We start from the raw sequence: 25844 nt of genomic DNA, 5'->3' as shown, positions 1-25844 counted from the left end.
GCCTTGAAACTCTGCTTAACTGCGTGCAGTGTACAGGCCTGAGCTCATGTCTTTTAAAGCTCAATAACAAGAAGGGATAAAATAGAGAAGGAGAAACCACACTTTTTGTTTCTCTTTTCACTCCGTTCCTTTATGTTGAGTCCTTTAATAACCAGACACTCCTCCTAGTACTTCTCTGAATCCCCAGGGGCTTTCTCTGGGTCTGGGACTTAGCAACTGAGCAGTGGTTCATGCTTTTGGACACATTTGTTCACATGCATCCATAAGTGAATTCAAGGGGCTAGCAATACACCAAGCAGCCCCCTCCTCCTGACTGTAAAATTAATTCCTTTGAAGGCTATGTAGTTAGGCTAGGAAAAAATGGTGTGCATTCAGAGTGAACCATCCTCCTGTAAACTGTGCTCCTTATCAAAATGATTAGATGATGAGATGGTGAGGTGAGTGCAATCTGTTTATGCATCTGTCCATCCATACATCCATCTAAAATGACACTGAGCATGTTTCTAAGTTGTTTTCCTATGTTGTCTTATTTTCACTGTTTGTATATTTTACGTGCTTGTCTCATTTTTTCTATTGTTTGTTTAATTGGTTGGTTGTTTTTCCTTTTTGGCTCATTTTTATATTCTGTCTTCATATGTGTCTTCACATATGTGAAGGTAAAAGGAAAATAAAGATTCCAGTCCCTGAGTGCCAGAATGTGTCACTTCTCTAGAGATTCAGCTGTCACCAGACACTCAAACCTCTCCACTCCCCATGTCTGCCCAAAAGCACAGGATACCGCTGCACACCTGAAACCAAGCCCGTGGCATGGTCCTGAGCCAATTCCTCCCCCTCTCAGCAGGGATAATCGGATCCTCTTCCCTGTCAGCTGATGAATCCACACTGGGACTTTTGGATACACCTGCTCATCTGCTGGCTCCTGCTTTGCTGCAGCTAGGGCCAAGTAAACTTCAAAATTAAAACTCACCGAATACTCATCACAAACACCGGCAGATGATCACAGTTATCTCTGAAGAAGTAACATAAGGTCAAATCTTCTACACAAGATGAGTAGGAGTGTTACATTTATTCTCTGGTGGTGATTTTTCACTTTTTGCCCCCCTGTAAATAGCCCTAAGCTTTGCCAGCCAATAGCAAGTAGAGTTGAAATTCCAATTTCTGTTTCATCCCAGTATGGTATCCCGAGAGTGCAATTGCTTCACAAGCTGTCGGTCCCAACACAGGGATGCTAAATGGACCTAAAGAGCTCTTTGAAATCTCAGTATAAATTATCCTTCTGGAGCTGAACCAATGCACATTTTCTGCCTTCACATGCTGACCCTCTGTGCACATTTACCCTGACTCACACTCTGGCTTTAATGGCATTTTGACAATAAGTAATCTTGGCTACAAGCAGCATGTGGACAATTACTTATTCTTCCCATTTCCGTTTCACCTTCATAAACAGTTTTGTGAAATACCCCCAGCTTCATGAATGCTTCAGGCCAGATGGGGATTTGGATCGGGTGGGGTGGAGAGGGGTCCACCTCACCTCGCCTTGGTGTGGCCATTCCAGCAGTCCTCCTCGACGGACAGACCGGCTGTCACTCGCTCATCCTTGCAGATTGTGTAGGGCAATGTTGACCAGAACTTTTTAGAGAGCTTTAGCTTTTCTTTAATGTCTGTTACCTGATTAAGAGACAATGAGAGGGAAAAGAGATTAAAAAACATCAGCCACACTAATTATAATGTTAAACAATACATTGTATAAATTTGTAATGGTGATGATGGTGAAGGTTAAAAAGGTGCTAAAACTTAATTTCCTTGTGTTTAAAAACAAGACACCCAGTATTTGAGTTCAGAACATACAAACAATCAAAGTCACCTTTTTCCACAGGCAAGACATTAATAAAAGCATGCTGCATCTTGCGCTTCTTAGTTTCCATTTATCTAGGATATTCTAAATATACATCTTTTTAAGAATTAATATTCCTCACAGTCTGCTGAATGTGAATTCAGTTAAATAGTGTTCATCAGATAAACCCACCAGCTTGGTCATGTCTTAGAAAAATGTTATATAGACAGCTACATGTGCAGGTTCTAAAAAACGGTGCAGTGCTGAGCTGATGTTGAACTGATTTAAGATACACGAGCTGAATACATTGCAGTACATTTGGATCCCCGTTACAGTGAGAAGTCATGCAGAGACTATATTCATCTTTGCTATTATGTGTAGCTAAATATCTGTAGCTGAATACAGAATCTGCATGCAAGAAATGTTGGGACAGTATCAAAACGGTTTCTTTACCTTATAAATTCCTTGAACAATAATTTAATTTGGCATTATTCAGGTGGCAAGCAGGAACAAACTGAATTTCCAGCATCAACTTAATAAATAAATGCTCTCACTAAAATTTCATCAGTTCTTGTTTTGTGTATGGTATACTAGAGTAAAGAAATCTACAAGAATAGCTAGAAAAAACAACAAAGGACAGACTACAAAGGATGAATGCTGCCGCTGTGGGTCTTATGGAAACAGATGCATTTCATATTAAGTTGTAATAGGATTTAGGGGAGCTTGTTGAATAGCTTTTAAAGGAAATCACTAAGCTTTGTTCTTTAAAAAACCAAGAAATAAAAGCTCTCCATTCCTCCATCCAGTTTTGAGATTGTCTTTTAGCTTGTTGAGGTACAATATTGTACTCGGCTATTTATCTTTTATCTTTTTTTCTCAGGACATGATAGCTCTCCTCACAAATAGCCTATGCTGCTTTGCCATGCTTAAACTGTACAGAATGTCACTTTATAAGCCAGGAGATAGAAAGAGCTGAGGATGTTATTTCAGAAGCACCGTTTGAATTTTCATCCACAAGAAATAAGTAGGACAGTATTTTTCTGTATGGGTTGTTGACAGTGCTTCTTGCCATGATAGACACCTTATAAATCTCCTTCACACCCCTTGCCAAGCCCTAGTTGCTTTGTTTTCACATGAAATACTAGTGGCATTTGCAAGCCTTTAAAGTCTCAGTAGGGGAGCCCTGTTAAGCCAAAAAATAAATTCCGATTTACAGGCTGTGAGCAAGGCTTTGGCAGAAGTGTAGATGGTCTCAGGATGCCTACCCTTTCTGATGTCTTTGGTCCATAGGACCAAGGTTTTTGGGGAGATAGCAGTCCCTCTTCTTCCCCTTCTGCCCATGCTGAGGGTAAAAACCCCAAGATCTCTACTGAGACAGCTAACCAGCACAAGCAACTCAGTTAAACTGCCCATTGTTCGTGGTGTGTAAATTCCTGCTAGGACACAGTGAGAATAGAGGAATTCTATAGAAAGTGTAAGGAATAAAGATTATAGGGTGGAGGATCCATTAATATGAGTTTGCTGAACATGAAAGTCAAAGGGATAGATTTTCTTATTATTGCTTGTGCCTGGATGACTATTTGCAGGAGTAATCTGATTGATATTGGTTGTGAGTAATTAGCTTTCAGAGCAGTAACTTCATTGCTTGCTGAAAGTTATTTAAAGCTATTCAAAACTCATATGTTTGGACTTACATTCAGGTTTTGCCCATATTCAAATGAGAGCTACTGCTCTAGGACTTGGAGACTTCTGTTTTCAACAAGTGATTCAACACCTATTGGAAAGTGATTTCCCCCCCAACTCTTCTAAGGGCTGTAATTTGGAATAGAAGCCTTTCCTTTTCATAGAAGCCAGTAAAAGGATGGAGAGAGAGTCTCACAGCTCACATGCTGCACATGCTCTCCAGATACTCCCTGAAAATCAAAATGAGGACTCCCATTCCCCAGTCTCTTCTGAAGATATTGAATGGTGTCTGCATACTCCACGTTAGATAACAAATCATTAAACTTCCTAATGGATTTTCTTTTTAATTTGCATTAAGGAGGTACAGCGGATAAAGCAAGATGGTCTTACTTTACTCAGGATCGTTGGTAAATGACAACTAATTAAATCTCAGAGGCATCCTTCTGAGGTGTTATTGCCATTTTAGAGCCTGGGGGGAAGCAGACATTTACATGACTCACAAAAGCAGCAATAGTAAAAATTGCTACATCTTAGAGAAATGCTACCATTTACAGCCTCTCAAGATGCCTTTGATTCAGGTGCATTTTAAATTTTTTTTAAATTTAAATTTTAAATTTTAATTTTTTTTTTATGTCCTTCAGATATTTCCCTTCACAGCTATCTCCCACCTCACACCTTCCTATTGCTTTATTTCACCATGGAGCTTTACACAACTTGTGCAGACTCAGTCTCTGGAGTCTTGCCCTTTCCTGCTATCTGACCAGACCTCTGTTAATCCTCAGTTTTTAGCACTGGAATTTGCACATCTGTCTAACTGGTTCCTCGAACCTCATTCTGAAACTTTCTGGAAGTGCAGTGTGGTGTCTGATGGCTTTGCTAAAGGAATTCTGAGCACTGATTCACCTTCTCTTTTAGAGAGTAGCCTGATGGCCACTTTCTGTGAGATGAATATTTGGGCAGGCAATGACTTTGGACTACTTTTAATGTAACTTTAAATGCAGAACAGAATTAAGATATATATAATATATAATTCCTGCCATGACATGTTAAACTTTTGTCTGTGGATTTCAGAGGCTTCAGTTCTGAGATCTTGTCAAGCATGACCACAGAAATTCTCTTATTAGTCCCCTTGGTTACACATGCTCCTCTGTACATTGTTTTGATTGCCACCAGCATTTAAAAACTATGCAACAGATGTACAGACCCTTGAAAATGAGATAGAACCCACTAAGGAGTCAGTTAACATTGCTTGCTTGTGATTTATGAAGTCAGACTACTGTATTCCCTAGTGGCCTGTGGCCTTGTAAATGATTCCTCGGTATTTCCTATTCTTTGAATTAAAGATTAACTTTCAAGCTTGGTTAGACTTCTGTGGAAACATTTAAATAGGAGACATATGCAGTTTTGATATTTTACATATTTTCTTTCCACTTGCTCTAGCAGAGATTTATAGGGATTAAGACAGCTGGATATCTTCGGCCGCAGCTAGCCTGATTTTCCCTAGTTATCTTCCTGACATAGCCCTGATACTATATTGAAATACCCTTTTTTCAGCTACTTTGGACTTTGGAGGTATGAAACTTGTTCTGAATCACAATTCTTTATCATAAGAAAAAAAAAAAAGATACAGCAAGAACCACGCAAAGAGTTAAATTTTTAATTTATTGGGGACATAAAAAAATGGATATTAAAATAGCCTTGTCTTGATCTATAATTGCTAACAGAAGAAAGGCATTAATGTGTAAGTGAGAAAAGTTAAGTATTTGTATAATTTGCAAAGAGAAACTCATATCCAGAGTTACAGGAATGGTATAGCTCCACACCCTACACTGAGAAACACTGTTTATTTTGTATTTCTGCCACTGATTTCTTTTGCAACCAAGTCAGTCATGTTTGTCATGCAATTCCTCAGGAGAACTTGGAAAGGCTCCCATGAGCTCAGTTCCAGGCCTATCAGCATGGGCTCAGTTATAAGGTAAATAAAGCTGACCCATGTTTCTGTCTTTACTCACCTTGCATGCCAAAGTCATGAAGTGAGCTAAAAGAAAGCCCATCACTTCAGTAGGAATCAGACCCTAGCATTCCTTGCTTTATTTCAGGACATTTGGATAAAATGAGAATTCAAAGTAAGTTTTGAATATACCATGTAAAAATAAAAGTTTGCTGAATATCAGTTTCATAAGGCGTGCAAGATTGCAGGAAGACCCTTGCTTGTGAATGAGGCGACAATTGCCAATGGAATCACTTTGGCTTAATTTCTGATGGAAGAATGCTTCTTTGGCAGTGTGATAAGGTGTGCTCAAAAGCAATTGGGGACAAAAAGCAAATTTTAAATGTGGAGTCCCTAAAATAATTTTTTAAAAGTAAATTCCTTTTTTTTTATTTTTGTCCTGCTCTGACAAATCTTCCCCTGTCAAGACCATCTCATATTCCTTCCAGATTTATCATCCGCACCCATATAATTCCTACTTTCAAAGATAAAAGACTATCAGAAGATGCTAAAATCATGTTCAAAGATGGTGAAATGCACACAAACCTGACATAGGTTCAATGCAATAAATGAAATAAAATAATATGGAGTCTTTGTGTTAAGAAGAAATGTTTCCCATTAACCTCTCTTTCTTCTTCCTGATGTTTTTGAATCACGTTTTTTTTCCTTGTTTATTCTGCAATTTGGAAATATTTTCCTTTTGAAGTGAAAGCAGAACATTCAGCTTGCCTTTCTGTCAACACCTTCTCCTTGTGGATGCTCAGAGACATCTTGATGCAACGTCCATTGTGAATTAAGCCTTTATGACCTGGAAAAACGTACAAATGTTTCTGGTTGTTCACTAGAAGTTGCTTCTCTGGGGTACCAGGGTGCCACCCCAGATGTTGTACTGTGGGTTGTATGTGGCAGCAAAGACACTCGGCAGATGTTTTGAGTGGCTGCTTGGGATGGGGTGCTGTAATTTCAGGGACTTCAGGTCGTGAATGTGAAGTATATTCTAACAGTGTGTCACACTGTCAGAACAGCTACAGACAGCAACTGGAAAGAGGTCTGATATTTTGTTTCAGAGAACAGACATGAAAGCAGCCCTCACGAGCCATGTTCATGTCTGTTCAGTTTCTTTAGTCATAGACTCCTTTGCCCTTTCATTCACAAGCGACATTTAACTAATGCCACTTCTTCATGCTACATTATTTTCCAGTGAAAAACTAGACAAGCTTTTTGTTTGCCTGCTGCTTGCTTTGCCCTAGAAGTGTCTAAGACACCCAGCCACGCACTCAGCACCCTTGCAGTCTTTATTAAAAATAATGTAGACCTTGTATAATGGTGGGCAGCTGGATAATGGATTTGTGGATGTGGTGTTTGAGTACCTGAGCTGCATGTGGAATTGTGAGAGGCATGCCCTTCATCATGGGCATGGCCAGGTAGGAAGAACAAACGGTTCACCACCATTTGATTTGTGTTCTGCCATACCAGCAGAAAACTGCGCCAGGCTTTCATACATCGATTTATGTCCATTAGGGATTTAACCTGAAAGCATTCTAAGACTAACAGCCAAGAATTTGTTTGAAAGGACTAGGCTAGCAAGCACATATTATATACTGTTTCTAATGAAGTTGTTATGTTTACATGTCTGCTGCACATGTGTGTCACAGTCAGGGCAAGAATCAGATGTCTCAAGCAGCATAGTATAGGACAGCTGGGTATTTTAACTGACACACAATTTTCCTGGAAAAATGGGCTTAATGAAAAGCAGTTAACTAAGTTTTAGGGACTGTCCCCCAAGAAAGATGTATCTCCTGTGTGTCTTTTGTTACTTCTCTCATCTTCATATAGATATCTTGGAGGTACTAGACATTTATGTATAAGCAACTGAACTGAGCTCCCTCTATCACATTCAGCTATTTAGCTAAAGAGGATCTCTCTCAGATATTTTATTAAATGCACCTTCATTTCTCCACTGATTAGATGTAGGGAGCTCAGGCACACAGTTTTGTTTAGAATGGCTCATTAGGTGCCCAAAATTTCAATGCACACTAGGTACCTCAGTGAGGGTAACTTTCTTCGATTATAAAACAAGTGAGGCAGAACTTTATTTGCTCTATATGGAAATTTTTCTTTTCATACATTATACATTTCCATACTTTCTCACAAAATAAATTTAAATGCCAAGCAGTTGCCAAACCACCATGCACTTGACAGCAGATTATTTCCAGCTTTTTAAAAAGTGAGGCGTGTGCCACATGAACTCAGCAGGATTTGAGCATTGCCTTGCCCCAGCTGCCAGGGAGCATCCTGGCTTTGGGGGGCCCTCGAGATGGCAGTGTTGCTCAGTCTTGACTGCTGCCAGCCCCCTCAGCACACCCGCTGTGTTTCCCAGAGAATAAGACCGTAGATTGTTCCGCTGAATATAAAACTGACAACCCTGTTATTTTAAACTCGAAAGTGACAGGCTGTTATTTTAATGAGGTCTGCCAGTGCCAAGGTTAACCAAAGCTTTATTTTCCCTACAAAACATTAAGGCTGCGGTTCTAAAAAGGGGGCTGTGAAATTTTATGGTTATTGATACTTTCTCAGGGCAGAGAAGTTCTGAGAATTTTACCCAGGTCTTCTTGCTCAACAAATGCTTTTTGTTTTCCACCCTTCTTTTTTTTCCCCCCTTGACTTTGTGACTTGAAATGGTCCAGAGCTTTACCAATAACTGTCTGCTCATGATTCATGTTTCTGAATCTGCAGAAAAGCAGATGACAGCTCTTCTAATCAAGAACTAATGCAGAATCCCAGTTATGAAGCACAAATGAGCGCCTGGGTAATTTGTGAAATAAAACAAATGAGACAGGTGACTTTACAAAGCAAGACTTTTCTCATCAGAGCATTTTAAAGTAAAATGAAAGGAGTTTTTGCTGTCATTATCTCTGAGAGCGATCACCTCTCTGACAAGAAAAGAGTTAAAGCCTTTAATAACAGTAAAGAATGGCTATTAACCTTGCTGAATTCTCAGAATAACACATATATAAGTTCAGAGAGTTAGGGTACATTCAGCTTCCACACCAATACTCCTACACTTATATATCTACATTCATGTCACAATCCCCAGAAACCCGACACAGACTCACTCAAGTTTCTCGTGCCATTTGAGACACCTGCAGGGATCTGGGCAAGTCTCCTGTAACTTGTGATTTATATGTGACCACCCAGGGTGCTGGCTTGGATGACCCAGCTGAATTTTATTTCATTGAGCTTTGACCTGAAACTGGCATTTTAAAACAATCCAGGTTGCCTACTGCATGTTTTTCAAGAAAATAATTTGCGGGTCTGCATGAGAGCTGACATTATCTCTCAGAAGGCTCCTTGCCATCTGTGGCCCAGAAATGCTGGTGTCACGTCGCAGGTTTGCTGGCTCCAGGGGCAGGTGCTATTGCTCGTGTCGGGGTTAGACAGTCACTGCTCAGAGCTGACAGCCTTGTGCTCCAAAAGAGTACAAGCAAACAGGCATGTGCCTTTGGCATTGCTGCCTTTCTGTGTCTTAACCCTCACCTGGGGATCCTACCTTCAGCAGTCTCCACAGCCCTGCAGAGAGTGCAACGTTGTCTCACATCATCAAACGGACCTTTCTATTGTAATAAAACACGGACATTTTTGCTTACAGGCAGGTAGAGCCTGACACAAAACTCCTGCCACATTCAACATTCATTTTGGCTGGGGAGAGATGAAGGACAGAAGTCTGTCCAATGGCGGAGCAACCTGGCCCAAATGTCATTTCTGTAAATGTGTCCTCCTTTCCATAAATGTGTCCATCTAAACTCTACGCTTTGACCCCCAGTAAATAAAAACATTGAGTTTGGAAGGTAGAAGGTACTGGAAACATCAGTGTCCTGAAATGGAAATCTGTAGGACATGAAGCAGCTTTCCCCTTCCCTGCAATACCTAGGAGCAGCGCTAAAAAGCTGGTCTATAAATCTGATTCAAGCAAATCCAAAGCACTCGGAGGAATCAGCTTTTTATTGCAGATAAGTATTAAAGTAGCAGCAGAAATATGTTGGAATCTTAAAGATAAAATGCCAGAGGCTTTTCTGTGGCAAGGCTAAGCCGTTAAGCACTGATTCTTTCTGAACAGTCCTTCATCTCTCCAAGCAAAAATGTTAATAGCTAATGTAAACAATTACTAATAGAGTATTTCAAGCTTACATAGACTTTCATTTGTCCTGGAAATGTTCATCTGGTACCTGAAGTGGCTGTTTCTTCTCTTAAAACTCAAGGGTTTAAAAGGAACTGCATGCGTTACAGCAGAAAAATAGTTGAAGCCTCCTAAGAGCCGTGAGAAGAGTACGATTTCAAAGGGCAGCAAGAGCTGGGATATGTCCTTTCATAACAGAGCCAGGATAATTGTACTTCATACTTGAAGTAGCCTTACATTTCACTTCACTTCTTCTAGTAGTTACTTCTTGACATAGCTCCTTTGCTTTCCAAACTGAAGAAGTTCTCAGAGGACTCTCAATGATTCAAAGCCAATCTTTTCAGGCCCTCTTATCCCAGGGGATCCCCAGGTCTCACAGACTCAGTCTGAGGGAGAGCAGTTTCAGAGAGCAAGGCATTAGAACAGTAGAGTGCTCTTCTCCACATCATAATCTAGATTAATAACGTTCCCATTATTATGTTCTATGGGAACACCCCAAATTTACAGCCCGCTATACCATGCAAACTCCTGCTTATTCTAACATCACAATTTATTCCATCCAAAATTAATGCCTGCTAGATTTCCCTCCCCTAAGACTTCTGGTTGCCATTCATTCTCTTCTGGAGCTGAAGCTTGGTTTCAATGGCCTGGATATTTTCCTTCTGGATTATTTTAATCCAAATACATACGAATCCTCATTATTACAAGTGGTGAATATATACAGTCAGGAAAAAATTAAAAGTCAGCATAGAGGCTTTGTGATATTGCAATTGCTCATTGCAGTGATGTGTAGTTTTGTATTTTTTTTTTTTTTGCCAAATTTTCTTTCCAGACTCTTCAAGGAAGATTCCACAATTTTGTTTTCAGAGTTGTTTCAGGGATGAGAAAGTTATCAACAAATTGATGTTAAATCACGCGCAATAGAGATTGTTAAAACATCTAAGTTCTAAGTGAAAATCACAAAGTATTGAGAATGAAAAAGGTAATGTTTTCAGAGACACAAAGTTATGCAAAAAGACATTTCTAGCAGGGCGAGTAGGCTCAGCAGGGAAAGTGCTTATCAGGAAAACAATCGGAGTCAGAGCGAGCTTGGTAGTGTCAATCTGCTGTGTCAATATACTAATGGCTTTCACTGCATTCCTACTGAGCAGGGAAGCTGAGGTGGACTTGCACTCTCTTGTCCTTTCACGGTAGGGTTAAGTACCCCAATTACTGGATCCTCACAGAACAAGTGCACACAGCTTCCTCAGGGCTGCCAGCAACCCAGGCAGATGCAGAAAGGAGATGGAGAGGTTGGGTGTGGGTCCAGCTACTGCTGGTGTTCAAGAATCACTCCAAAAGAGGGACAAAATTTAAGTCCTGATTGAAGTATAGCAAAGTAATGGGGTGTTCTCATAAGATTTTATCCTAAAGCAGAAAAAATCTTATGAGACTAATCAATTCCCTGTTTTCTGCCACGGCTGGGTGGAAAGTCATGAATTTAGATATTCTTTCAAAATTGGTGCTCAATCTAATCCTGAATCAGGAAATGGATTCTTCTTTCATTCTCTTTGAAGGAGATATGTATATCTGGAGTCCTCAGTCTGAGCCCTGTGACTTGGTAAACAGTATGAATTCAAGGGGCACAGCTCACCTCTGCCATAAATTCAATGCACTGCAAGACCATTTGTGAAATTTAATCTGGACAATTTAAAGAGTAAACACTGATGGATAAGAGTGAGCACATTTTCCAGCACTTGAGGTATACTTTGTGAATTTGAATGAGCTCTCTGTCCCAAAGAGCATTTATTCCAAACAGAAAAATGAAGAGAAGAAAGGAATACCCCATATAGATGAAAAAATAATCATATACCAAGCAAATATGTATATATATTGAAATCAGAGAGTCACTGGATAAGCAAAGCATTCCCCTACATCTCTAGTACCTTCCTTATGATGACAACTCTATTTTCCCTTCTTGAATTCTGCATCAGGTAAAAAGTCTCCCTACTTCTCCCAATATGCCAACCTAACAGTAGTGATAATATAGCACTGTTCAAGCTATATTTAAATCATGCAGGTAAACAGAGCATGCAACTAGGCTTGGTATTACTGCTTGAGTATCTGTTGTGGCTCTTGGGCAGGCTTTTGTAGCTTGCCATCCTCTCCCCACCACCACAAGCATGCTGCTGGCATCTGGGAATTCTGTGTGACCACACTGCTGAGGGGGACACACTTTCTGGATGCTGCCAAGGGAAGAGGCTGGGTCAAGAAGAAGCTGTGAATGTAAACTTTAGTTATTTTTTTTCTTTCCATATGTACTGACCTTTCTGTGCTTGCACCTTCCCCTCCCTTTAGTGCTAATGCAAAGAGGCTCCAGCATCACAGGAGCTGTAGGGGGAAGACAGGCAGCGTGGTTCTGCCAGGACAAGGATGCTGTCACTGGGATATTTCCAAATACAAATGGAAAAAGGGAATGCATCTGTTCTGCATCTTTTGCTGTGGGCTGTGAGGGCAGGGTGGGTGGTGAAAGGAAAGCTACAGGACTCAAAGCAATCAATTTGCAATGGATATCTAGTGAGTCACTTCACAAAGAGCAGTAAAATATTCTCGTCTCATTCTTCCCTCGAAGCCCAGGCAATCCCGCCTGTTCTTCACAGCTGTCTCTGAGAACAAACAGGTACAGCCGAGCTGCAGAGCTGCCTAGAGCTGGCAGGCAGCCTCCTGCCAGTTACTGCTCCTGATGGAAGCAAGGCGTTGGACAGAAGATCGATGCTTGCTCCTCGCACACAGGAGCTTAAAAGCAGCCCAGCTCCTGTGCCAGCCCCCTCATGATGGAGGCAGCTGTGCACTGGTTATTTGTTTGGCTTTTTTTTCAAAGTGTCTACCCCACCTTTGTCTGCTGATGCTTTCCAGCCACACCAGGCATTTGGGGACCACAGGCTGTGTTCCCATGGTCAGGAGTCTTGTCATAAAAATGCTGACATTATAAAAGTAATGAGTGCTGTGGTTTATTTGCCTCCAAAATCTAGAAGCTTTGAAATCCATGTTTTGGGGAGTTAGTAATAGTCACAAAAACTGGAAAATTGGATTTGTTTTACTCTAAGAGTAAAGATTGCAGATTTTAAGAAAAGCAGTTTCAGTGGATTGGGAGTGAAAAATCTAGAAATTTTGCAATTTTGTCTATAAAAATAACTCCGGAGTTCTTCACAGTGTAGGAAAAACTCAAAATGGAAAAAAAGAATATACACCCTCACAAAGTGTGGTGTCATAAGGGAGCTAAAGATAATAATAGAAACATTCACATTTTCTGTCTATTTTAGTTATTTTTCAGTCAAGAGCTCATCAGCAAACAGAAGAGATTACTCTCACTGAGTCAAAGCTACTATTGATACTGAATGCATAAAATATAGGCCACTGCCTGAAGAATATTTTCAAGATCCCATAAGGATTTTGAGCTTCACAAACTCTTACTTCTTATCCTCTTAATTGGAGTATTTCAAGAATGTCATTTGAAAAGCCGGGGTTTGGTGACTTGGAGTAGAAAAAGATCAGGAAGGTAGTGGTACAATGTAGAAGGATCCTAGTCACCCTCTGTAGGAGTTGATATAAGTATGTGAGGAAAGGCCAAACCTTGCCATCTCTGAACTACCTGTGAGAGTAGAGACACAAGCTTGACAGAAAAGAAATATGATTTTTGGCAAGGGAGAGGGAAAATTTCCCTTCTAAAATATTTTCCTCAAAGGGCTCAGAGGAATTTGAGAAGTTAAACTATAAGGAAAAATTATGATGATTCACCTAAGGTAAAAAACTCACTTAATTGTTTTAAGCATCAAATCATTCCACGGTGGGGATTATATTATAATTTATGACAGATTTTTGAGTCACTGCAAATTTATTTCAGTACTTCCTCGAAAATTCCCTGACAGTAATTTATGCAGGCCAAAGTCATATTCTGTCAAACGTGTCTTAAACTACCATATATCATCTGTCCTCCAAAGCCACATCTACCCTGTGTAGACACAGGGAATTTGAAAAAAAAAAAAGAAAAGGAAAAAATATAATAGAGGAACAGAAATATTTTATAATGAATAAGATAACACTTGGGATAAGAAAGGAAAGAAACAGATGAAAATGGGTTTCAGACAGACTGTTCCACTTCTATTCACTGCTCTTACATCTTTGCATACAAGAACAGCAGTTTCCTAGAGGGGACTGGGTGTTTGTGGAGGAAAGGGAGCAAATGTACAATTGCTTTCAAATGTATAAATGCTCAGAGAGGAGTGGCTTGAAAAATTTAAAATCCCTGTAGAAAGAAACAGCCCAGTACCAGTTTTTCTTTATTTAATTGCTATGTACAATGGAATAAAGAACATGAAGCAAATGCGGTGTTCAGGGGAAAAAATAAAAGGAAAATTATACTTATTAGCATGCCTTTTATTCTGCACTGTTAACATCTTGCTGTTGTGTAAAAAGATTGCCACAAGGAAGAACAAGAAGCAGGAGAAGTACAGAATTCTAATTGAGTTTTCCATGCTAAACAAAATACCATGATGATTGCTCATTCATTTGGCATTCCTGCTCTCCCTGAGTCAGCACTCTGAATGGCAACATCCATCTGTGCCTGACCTATGGGTCATTTGCCAGCAGAGCAAACAGTTGTTGACTACCCTGCCCTAAATATCAAGCAAGCAGTTTCATTCTCTCTGGATCACCTCTTGAGCCACAAATGGGCACATATGAGGAGGGCGAGTTATTCAGCAGCTATGAGAAGAGGCGATGACATTCAAAATTTTTTTTGTGCTAATAACTTGCCCTGGAATATAATGAAAATTTCATTACTTCTTATTTTACTGGGATATTTTTTCTTTTGATTTTTCAATTTTATCTCTAGCTCATTTTCTTCCTCTGTGCAGCACTGTATCTCCTTCTGCTGTCTCAGTTGACTCTGTCTGTCCTGTGTGTGGTTGGGTTAACCAGGAGGCTGTGGTCTGGTAACCAGCCCCCAGGGATGTGACAGCTCCAGCTTTGGTCTGTGAACACCTGGGGGGAAACATGAGTGAACCCTTGCAGGCATGTGAGGGGGCTTAAGAGACTCTTCACTGGCACCCCACACTACAGGCCTGCCAGTGTGAGCATAGCTAAAGGGCAGGAGAAATGTTGGGTCAAAGCATGTAGGGCTGTGCAGTGCACACATGGGCTTCTGTTTGGTTTATGTTTTGCCAAGCATACCCATTTTTTAGGACTAGCAGATCATTCCATGTGTGTACATATTCATATACTCCCCTGTACTTAACTGCATGCTGAAATCATCTAAATTAGATACTACAGGAAAAACTATAATTCCATCCAGTCTTCATACCCCGATTTCCTTTCCCAGAAACCAGGAATTACAAAAGTTTTGGGAGGTGTATACTTGGTATAAAACTATTTGGAAGGTGTATACTTGGAGATGGTGCCAAGCCAGAGGTGTTAGGTGCCCGGTGTGAGCATCCAGAGCAGATGGATGCTATGGTTTAGCCTTTTCCTGTGAAGGCTGTGTGAGGCAACTCACTTTTAGGTATGTCATGTCAGCATGCAAGAGGTTAAAGCATATTTTAAAGAGTTTCAAGAAACTTTCCCTGGAAACTAAAGTTGCCTGTAGTCATAGAGCAGATGTACTTCTTTGGAGCAGCTATAAATCCTTTGAGTACCCTAATAAATACACTGCACATTCATTGGAACAATGTGCCCAATGGATTTAAACTGCATCTTATCACTTTTTCCTGAAAATAATTATCACACCTATTAGAGGCTATATTTGGGATTTTTACCCTTATACATATATCTGCTTTCCTCTCTCTAGACAGATATTCTGCCATGAAGGATGTGTGCATTTGCAGCCTGATTTTCTCCCCAAAGAACAGAAATAACCCTATGACTATACACCGGGGCACTGCTTACAGTTAAATCAAGGTGCCCTTGAATATGGCTGGAAGCTACAGGCACTGAAAATCCTACTTTTAAACTCTTCCAGGAGCAACACAAACCTTAGTGCACAAAATAAATTTTCTCTCTCTTTTTGTATCAATCCATTGGATGATTATGCTGTAATAATGAAAAAGTAGTTGAACAAGAATTTCAGAGCAGCGTAATCTTTGTTGGTCACAGTTGCTACTTTTGAATGACTTTCTGAGAAACATCTTCACTGCAAAACAAAGCCCAATGAAAACTCTATACTTCAATATTTTTTAAAGGCTTGACAAGCTAGATTCGGTGATGCTGCCTAGGTTGGATTCAAATTCTTGGGACATTTTGTAGATGATTTAATTTTTTCTTCTGAATCAGACAACAGTCAGGTGTCAGTGCTAGGATCTTTATTTTTCTCTGAAATTCAAAACAATGCAGAAAGTAGAAAACATTAAAAAAAAAAAAAAAGAAAAGAAAAAACCAGATTGAACAATCTCCCATAAGGATAGCACAGATATATGAAAAATCCACAAAGTATTTTCATCCAAAAGAGAAACAAGAGGTTAAAATACCAGGGACTGGGCAAATAATGCACAGGGCCAGCTCAAGTGAGCGCAGCAGGCAAACTGTAAATAAATTCAGTTAGAGAAAGAAAGATGTGCCCGATAACTAGGAATAGAATTAAAAATTCCTTTTGATGGATGTACAGTGGATATGTGTAATCCTATGCAATGAAGAACAAAATTATTTTGTGCAGACTAAATTCATAGCATGTTGAAATCATTCCTCCTTACATTAATTTGACTCCGAACAACAAGAGCTGGTCTTGCTTGACTATGATGAGTGGTAGCTTTCAGTACAGCTCAGACCAATGTTATTTTCATCATAAACATAATTTTCCCAATACAATACTGGGAGCAGATAGCTCTGGTTGTCCTTAGGGACAACAAGCTAAGCTGCTTTCTCTCAGCAGACAGATGATTCCTAGGTGTTTACCTCAGCAAAGAAAAAGCACTTTTCAAAAAAATATTAGTAATCCATACTTGGGGATTAAAGCATCCTCGAAAACCCAAGAGATATTTCCTCATAACAAGCAAAATACTCACAATGCATACTGACATCCTGCAGACATGTGTGGATGAGATGCTTCACATAGAAAAGTAATGATGCTGTGAAAGGCACACTCAGGTTTGTGGGAAGCTTACAGTACGGTAGTCACAAAATTATCTGTGTATTCACTTGTGAAAAGAAAACTTGTTTACGAACAGCAAAGCCATATGAAAGCATGGCTCCTCTACCAGCAGTGATATTCATGAAGTGTTTTTAGAGCTGATATGGAAATACATCAGATATAAATTACCTACGATTTTCAGTGTTTAAAATTTTAAAAATGACAGCAAATGTAAGGCATATTCCCCCTTTCTCCTCCCCTGAGAAGTCAAAGCAAAAGTACTAATGTCTTTCTAATGAACACGGCTTTGTTTATCCAGAATCCAAATAACAAGACACGCAGGCTGAGAGTCAGCATAACCTACTGTGTTGCAAGAAACTTAAATCAAAACTGATATTAAATCAATGTCCTGATGATTTGCTTCCCCAGAGCAGTCTCACTCCCACAACAGGAAGGCTGCTGAAAATTAAAGTAGTAGTGCATCATAATGCTCATTTAGATTAGCTTTATTTGAGCTAGGAATAGATTTTAGCCAGTATTAAGTGCTTTATTCTCACTGACTCTAGTTTTTGAGGGGCATACACATAATCCACAGACCACCTACTCTCCATGAGATGTAGGTTACATCAATGTAACCAGTCTCACATATCTTAGTGCTTTTGAACATGGTGCTTTTATATGGTTTGCTAAGGGAGTTGGCATGCTAAGTTCCAGGAAGACTGAGCAGAATTGCTCACCCCAGTCCTTCTATTGAAACTGGACACAGTCCAGGATAAAATAATACCAAATAATACCAAAATTTCAAGCACACTCTAATTGATATTTCTCCTATATTTGAAAAGTTATAAATATAAATATATTTGTACAAGCATACAGTTTTAACCCTAGTATCAATAATACTAGCCAGTAGCCACTGGAGATAGATCTACATTACTTCATAAAAATAGGAAATGGTTCAAACATGGGACCTCAGGCAGCTCATGGTGCTAAATTGTTAACATGTTCCCTGGAACTGTGCTCAGTCATCCTTAGTGCTTTCTCCGTTGCAATGTCCTGCCATGGCTTGGTGGAGAGTTCATTCCAGAGATGGCTCCCAGCAGGCAACGCACAGGAGACTGCATAGTTATGATACCCTATACTCTGTACAGCTCTCTAATGTTATCCTGGCAGGCTTTGCCTTCTCTTTCACCACCATTCCTCTTTTGTACCACATTCAAGGGCACAGTGACACATATGCTCAGTTCAGTGCTGCCACATGGATGGATCATGCACAGCTCTCGCATTATTTCACATTGTTTGAATTGGAGACACACACACACACAAAATAAGTATTTTCTATGACTACAGCAACACAATGCCTGACCCACAGGAGGTCCAGGATGAAGAGGTGTGGTCTGTGGGTGCAGGCAGTTTGCTTTTGTGGAAATTAGTCCTCATCAGTATGAACAAGGCACAGTTTACATTGCATAGCCTGAAAATGTTAGCGTCATATCCTAGCCTGTTCTCTATTTAGTGGCATCAATATACCCTTATAGGCAGTCCAGGTTGATATTTGCAATACACATGGAAGCTCCTTTGCCTAACTTGGTGGATGTGGCCCAGTTGCCCAAGTGCTGCCATTACTGTTGGAGATGCCCCAGAGAACACTACCTGGATGTCAGCTGTGGTTTCAGAAGGGTGCATCACTGCTATCACGCTGAAGCACTGCTGTGACACCTACCTTGTGCCACGTGCAGGTGTCACATGAGCTACATAATTTCAAATGGCAGTAGGCACCATATGTAAGCCAATGCATTGAGCTCTGACAGTGAAAAAGTTAGCTGCATTCTAAATGCTCAAATATCTGATACCTGTGTATCTCATGCTTGTCTGACACTGATGAACGGCACCTGGGAAGTGCTTCTTTGCCAGTAACTCAGAAGAGATGGTCTGCAGGCCAGGTACGGACTGCAGATGAACACAAGTAGGAAAGCTGGAACTATGAAGTTCACAGAGAGTTGGAAATTGTAAATGGTAAAGATACCATGCTTACTTAAGGCAAACTGAGATAAAAACTTAATTGCTGGTATATTTTAAATTGGAAAGGCTAGTGGTGAGTGGCTAGTGAAAAGGCTATCTCTTTCTGTGAACTGAATGTATTTAGCATTTTTATTTGTACTTTGGGGTTTAGACTTAGACCACAAGAAATCCAAAACTGCAACTTCATGCTCTGAACACCTACTGAATCTTCATTGTGACTCACCCAAAACCTAAGAAAATGAATGGAAATTTTTATATTGACCTCACTGAACTTAATGTTAGGCTCTAGGTTTCTTTTTCTATGTACAGTTTGATTTGTGAACATTATGCCCAGGTTTGTTTAAAGAGGGTGTCTGAGTTAATGTGCTATGTCCACATTTGCACGCTTTGGATGAATGAGCAGAGGCTTCCTGCAAAATCACTGCAACAGTCAGTGCTCAGGCCTGCTGAAAAACAAGGCTATTTGCTGAAAAAGCTAAGTATAGTGTTATTAGCCTAATTGTGGACTCTAGTAAAGGAATATGGTGTCTTGTATTAATATGTATTCCGCACCTCCTGTTTAGCTGGAACAAGAGTTTGTTAGTTTGCTCACTGGTTCTGAACTCCATTAATATCACTCCAGAAAAGACAGTCCAATCTAGCTAGAATGAATTCAAATATACAGGCAAATAAAAAGATGCTTGCTATATCCTAACATGGGTATAGTTTCAATGTCTTCAGTGAAAGTGCTGTTCCAAGCACCATGAGACCCACAGAAGTTCCTGTGGCAGTACAGGCAGCCATGAAAGGGGCCACACATCTGGTCTCACTGCTATAAAACAGCAGGCTGTCCTCATTACAGAATGCCATTTATAGTTCAAAGCTCCTCATGGAGGGTTAAATGCTTTCAATACTTATGACTGATGCTGTAATGGCAGAGTCAATAATATCTAAATGACCTCATCTTAGTGTTCCTCAAAACTGAAGGCATTCCAAAATGACAGGTACCATAAACCTACAATTTGTCAAAAATGGACAATATCGTTTTTATGCTACACTTTTGTATCTTTTCTGCCTATCATTAGTTCTAATAGAATAAACAACAATGATGATGCATTCACAATTTAGTAATGTATTTCACCTGCCTTCCTAACAAACAAGAAACTTTATTGGCAAGTCTTAATATTCTTTAATTACAACACTGAAACAATCAGTGTTCCGCTGATAAACTGTGAAAGAAACTTGGATTTGTCACTCTTGCTGTACTTCATGTAAAAGGGGTGATAGGAAAGCATGTGGAATCTGCTCCCAAGGATTGTTCTAGTGCTCAAGCTCTCAGTTCTTACATTAAGTGCAAACCAAGCTGCTGGCACAGAGACCAACAACCAAAAGAACAGCTGGAAACTGAAAGGAGGGTAAGTCACCTTAAATGCTAACTAACTGGGAGATTTCTAATCACTGAACTTCACAGCCAGGCTCATTCACACTCCCACACTTTATACTAAGACATTTCAATGCATTTCCTTCATGCTACAGAGTTCAGCAAGGAGGATGCTCTTGTATTAGGATGGACGACAGGCGATGGATAAGCCCCTTTCTAGGAAGATGGGAGGTTGCAGTCTCACCAGCCAGGGAAAGGGATTAAACCTGGACTTTCCATGTGCCTGTGAATGCTGTCATAATGAGCTTTGTCATGGCTGATGTCCATTTTGGAAGACAACCTCTGCTAGTGGTTTAAGGTGATGCTATGGTGAACATATATAAATTTATGATCCAGGTTATATGTGGAGGTGCTTCCTGGTGTTGATGGTTAAAACACCAAATACGTCAAGGAAGTCAAGATCTAAAATATTAACCTGCCCTAAGCAATGACTGGTTATTTCTAGCTAGTGGCTCCCAGATATTTTCAGCCAACAAATCACTGCTAAACTTTGCTTTCCCATGGGTAATTTTTCTTCCTTAGAAACAAACTACTGAAAAAAATTCTAAATGGAGTTTTTTTTAATATGTTTCTGAGACCAAGCTTGCAGACTGTTGGTATAAGCTCTGGAACTTGTGTCACATCTCACAATGAGGCACAAATCTGTCCCCAGACATAAGTAATGCTAATGCCTGATTCAAAGATTTGGATTCAGCTCTGGGCTCACTCAGTGTGTCCACTCTTTTTGCATCTAGCTCTACAAGATCTGATTCAAAATTCACTGACAGATTGCTACTGGCACTGGGCCATGTCCTAATGAACAGACAGATACACATAGCCCCAAAACTGTCATTCAAGTTGTATCACTGGTGTTTACATTGAGCAGTACTGATGAGGTAAATTACAAAAGGGATAAACATTTAATTTTTGAAAATGAAGACTTTAATACCTCATCTTTTGAGAAGAAAAGAAAGAATATAAATTGAGAGAGAGAGAAAGGACATAACCTCAGTAAAAGAGGAGGTTCAGCCAAGAGTCAAAAGAGGGAAGTGATTTGGTTTTAAAATCTCTAAAAGGCATTGGAGCAAAGCTTAATCCTTGGACACTATGCATATATTAACCTCTACAAAGACTTTGATCAAACCCTTAAATGTCATCAGCCCCCTTTCTGTTTCTTCCGGGCCATATAACATCACACACATCACGAGAATTGACCTTTATTGTTTGCAGGCATGCCCGAGGATATTTACATCATCCAAACACAGCCCAGAAATACCAGTCTCTGTTCCTTACAAGATCTAAATAACTCACAGTGCATGGAAAGCAGAATTGCATACCCATGCCGTATTTTAGATTAAAAGGGACTCCTGGAGGTCATCTGTTTCACACCTGACACCTCCTCTTCCCATACTCATTTGCTTCAAAGCAGAGACAACTTCAAAGATGGGTCTATCTCCAAGTCAGATCAGGTTGCTCAGGGCCTTGCCTACATCAGATTTTGAATATCTCCAAAAAAGGAGGTACCATAAGTCTCTCAACAGACTGTTCTGATACTCAGTCACCTTCACTGCCCAAAAAAAGAAAAATTAAAAAAAAATCCTAATATGTAATAGGATTTTCCTTTACTGCCGCTTGTGTCCACTGCCTCTCATTCTCTGGCCATGGAGCTACAAAGAGGATATGGCTCCATATTCTTAGTAACCTCTCATGAGGTAGTTGAAGGCAGTAGTAAGATTCTGTCTTTGCTTCCACCTCTCCAGACTGAACAACGCTTCTCTCCTTTCCTTGTATGCCATGTGCTCCAGCCCCCTGAATACCTTGTAGTTAGAATTAGTTGGAGGCTTGTATGGGAACTCTCCTCTTTCCTATGGCAGTGAAAACAGCAGTCATTGCATGGATTGCTAATTGGATAGAGAACCTATTTGGCTGGACATGTGAGAGACTTATTATTTGTATTTGCCCTCCTTTTAATACTAAGGAAAGGCATTACTGTGAGGAATTTTGTGTGTGTGTGTGTATGTGAAGGAAGAGAGATAACAAGATACTCTGAGGAATGGTTTAATTTCAAGCAAAGCCAGCCTCAAATTGCATTCCCTAACTTTTCATAAAACTAGGCTTTGAACTACACAGATTATCACTAGTTTGAAACACAGTAATTTTTTGGATAACAGCAGAGGAAGTAAACTTATGGTGTTCACAATCTTGCAGACAACTGTACATAAAGCCATAAAACATAAATATTGAAAAATGCCACATATATATATATATATATATATATATATATATATATATATATATATATATATATATAAATACACATATATAAACACATATATATATATAAATACTTGGGTCTTTTTCTTGCACCAAAATATATATGGGGATCAAGCATTAAAGACCAGTGTAGTCATCCATATGTAGGCATATCTTTTTCATATTCAGACTAAATATTTCATATTTATTTTATATTTCAGGTTTGAAAGCCTTAAAAATAGTATTTGGCTGTTCTCCACGTCCCAGAGAATAACACTGGAGTCAGGTGAAGATGAAATAGTAACAAAGACAGCTAACATTTTTTTCTGAATATTTTTTGCCTGATGCTTGTCTCCTTTTGTGAAGACACAAAAGACTGAGAAAATAGCTCCTCTGCCACCTTTCATGTCAGCATGAAAAGTGATATAATCGAAGTGATAGCTAATGGTCAGAATCCTTTAAATAGCTCTGTCAGGTGTGCTTGAGCTATCTGACTGATTTTTATTTTGGCTTTTGGACTCATTTGTCCATAATGGTTTGCTTTTGCATCCAGGAGGAATGTGATGCTCAATTAGGACTCAATCATGTGGTGCACTGAGAGGAAAGTTACTTACGTGTTCAGTAATTGAAGGTCTTTGACATGTGCTACCTCTGTGTGCATTTTGCTCAGCACGAAGGGGTCCAAATGTGCTTGCCCATGGGAGATGTGTCCCAGCAGTGCCTGCTGGGCAGGAGAGAGTGACAGGTTTCTTGTTTCTTTTGTTTTAAGATGAAACAATTTGAATGAGAATTGGCTCCCTTGTATTTCTGTTTGGAAGCAGAGAAGGTGTATTTTGGGATCCCACAGACCCCGCTAAAGGGTCAGGCACTTTGTAGGCAAGATGGTTTAGAGCTACGCAATGGAGGAAACAGCTGTTTTCTTCCATTATTTTTTCTCGGAGCCCTCAGTAGTGTGGAAACCCCTGGGGATGCAGATATAAATTGACCTGGCCATTCATTACAAAAGTGTTCTGTGTTTGACGTCCCCTGAGCAAAATGTGACACATCTTGCTTGTGATGTCTACTGAGAGGTTCATGGGTAGACATCCCCACCTCTGAAAAAAGGAACAGAATAATCAAAATTTAGAGCTTCCATTCATGCCCTGTGGAGAAAATGCTTTTGGAGATTTCCAGCTGCTGTTCTTTCCAGCAGCATGGGCACCACTGACAGAGTGCTCTTAGAGCATATCCTGATATCAAAGCACTGGCTTCAGCGTGAAAATAAGGGGACAGTGTTTTTGTTTTGCTTTTGTCCGTGACTACGTTGTTTTTGATGGATGAGTTGGGAAAGCTGCTTGTGCTAGATACTGAAATGCTGCTGTGGGGAATTTGTGCTCTTTCACACACCCAACCAATTGGGTTGTCTATCCTGGTAGCAACCATTGACCTGATATAGGCAAGGCCTTGAGCAACCTGATCTGACTTGGAGATAGACCCATCTTTGAAGTTGTCTCTGCTTTGAAGCAAATGAGTATGTGAAGAGGAGGTGTCAGGTGTGAAACAGATGACCTCCAGGAGTCCCTTTTAATCTAAATTATGGCATGGGTATGCAATTCTGCTTTCCATGCACTGTGAGTTATTTAGATCTTGTAAGGAACAGAGACTGGTATTTCTGGGCTGTGTTTGGATGATGTAAATATCCTCGGGCATGCCTGCAAACAATAAAGGTCAATTCTCGTGATGTGTGTGATGTTATATGGCCCGGAAGAAACAGAAAGGGGGCTGATGACATTTAAGGGTTTGATCAAAGTCTTTGTAGAGGTTAATATATGCATAGTGTCCAAGGATTAAGCTTTGCTCCAATGCCTTTTAGAGTTTTGCACACTTTTCACTTACCATGGCGGAAAAGGTTGAAATAATCTGTTTGTTGATTGCTCATGGTCCTTACAATGACTCTTTCAATGACAATTCCAAGTTTTAGGAAATACAGGTGGGCCACAAGCACCAGCTGATACAAGTGTAGATGTTACACAAATTTATATCTGAAAATGTTTACCTTTGAGGACAAGTGCTCCAAACTGAACTTCCTAACCTAACAGAAGAATTACTTAGTGCTTAGTCATAATCCCAAACAGTTAAAGTACTTAGTGTCTGAAATGTAAAATAGACTCCTCTCTTTGTTTCTGTGGAGAAGAATATTGGATAGAATTGATCACAGGACCAGAGGAGAAGGATATAGTTCCATTCAATTCTTTTAGAGGAAAGACCACACTCTCCATATGTGGAAACCTAACATGGCCATATAAGAATTAAAGGAATAGATATTACATGATATTGCTTTCTAAAATTGGATGCAAGCATACTTACTATGGAGTGAAAACACAGGGAATGAAAAGTGTATCTCAGAAATGTTTTGACAATTTTTTGGGACAAAATTCTGAAGGGATTCTGAGAAAAAAGAGGTCCAGTACACAAATTTACAGCGCCAAAAAGCTGAATAACCATTAAAGATTCTATGTAGTCATGGTGATGATAAAAAAAATGGTATGGAAGGAGTGCACTGGGTTTATATGTGCTGCTGGAGTCATACCATGCTTTAATCATCTCTGACACGGGAATAATAATACTAAAATAATCATAATCTTGTCTTTTTTAACTAGAAATTAAATTTGAAAAGAAATAAAAAATTAATTTATTCTCTACGTTTTAATTCCATATATGAATGAAATAAATTTCAAGTGTGTCGGTAATGTTTTCTGGAAAATTCTATACCCAGGTCCTTTACAGACATGAAAAGTTGACAATTTTCTATTCTCTGTGTAAGCTACTTCTTGGAGGCCTTGGAAGAGTGACAAGAATGAATGGGCAGCATTTCTTGCAGGGATTGGAGAGAGTTCTCTGAGTAGTGCTAGTGTGTCTGTGGGCTTCTAACTGGACAAGACAAGGTGTGTTAGTACTTTAGTGACAATTGAGGTATTTAGGGGATGAAAGAGAGCCACAGCCCATGCATTTAGAAACACTGGCAGTCAGGCCAAGACAAATGCACCTTAATATCTGCCATACCCTGCATTAATCAATAGGATGAGACAGTCCTTTTTAGAAGGGTTCACAATTTGCTGCTTTATTATTTTTTTAAGAGGGGCAAGGGAAATTTCTCTTTTGTTGCAAAGCTTATATGAAAGTCCTGTTGCAAATTATTCCATTCTAAAAGAACTGAAGCCCTGTGGGAGAGTTGGTGGGCAGAGGTAGCTCAGCAGGGCAGAGGCTGTGGCCAGCAGATTGTACAGCAAACACAGCTGGTGACAGCAGCTATAAAAAATAAATCCAGCTCAAATCTGCAATATTTATTCTTCCATGATGTATCTGAGATTGTCTGTCTGTGTAAGAACAGTGTTAGGACACAGAGGGGGG

The 25844-nt window shown here is 39.8% G+C and overlaps 1 protein-coding gene across 1 annotated transcript in view; it reads right to left on the bottom strand.

Moving 5' to 3' along the window:
* GPC6 (glypican 6) overlaps positions 1-25844 on the bottom strand; it is a gene marked incomplete at its 5' end in the record, with an annotated part of 732861 nt that overhangs the window by 21746 nt on the left and 685271 nt on the right. Inside the window, one exon of the mRNA XM_038143686.1 lies at positions 1532-1668. Within this exon, the coding sequence (XP_037999614.1) occupies positions 1532-1668 (137 nt within the window). The remainder of the gene's footprint in view (positions 1-1531; positions 1669-25844) is intronic.

The sequence above is a fragment of the Motacilla alba genome, chromosome 1 (genome assembly GCF_015832195.1).
Source record: "Motacilla alba alba isolate MOTALB_02 chromosome 1, Motacilla_alba_V1.0_pri, whole genome shotgun sequence".
Taxonomy (NCBI): domain Eukaryota; kingdom Metazoa; phylum Chordata; class Aves; order Passeriformes; family Motacillidae; genus Motacilla; species Motacilla alba.
The sequence above is the reverse complement of the archived record's forward strand: the minus strand, read 5'-3'. Positions and strand labels throughout refer to the sequence as shown.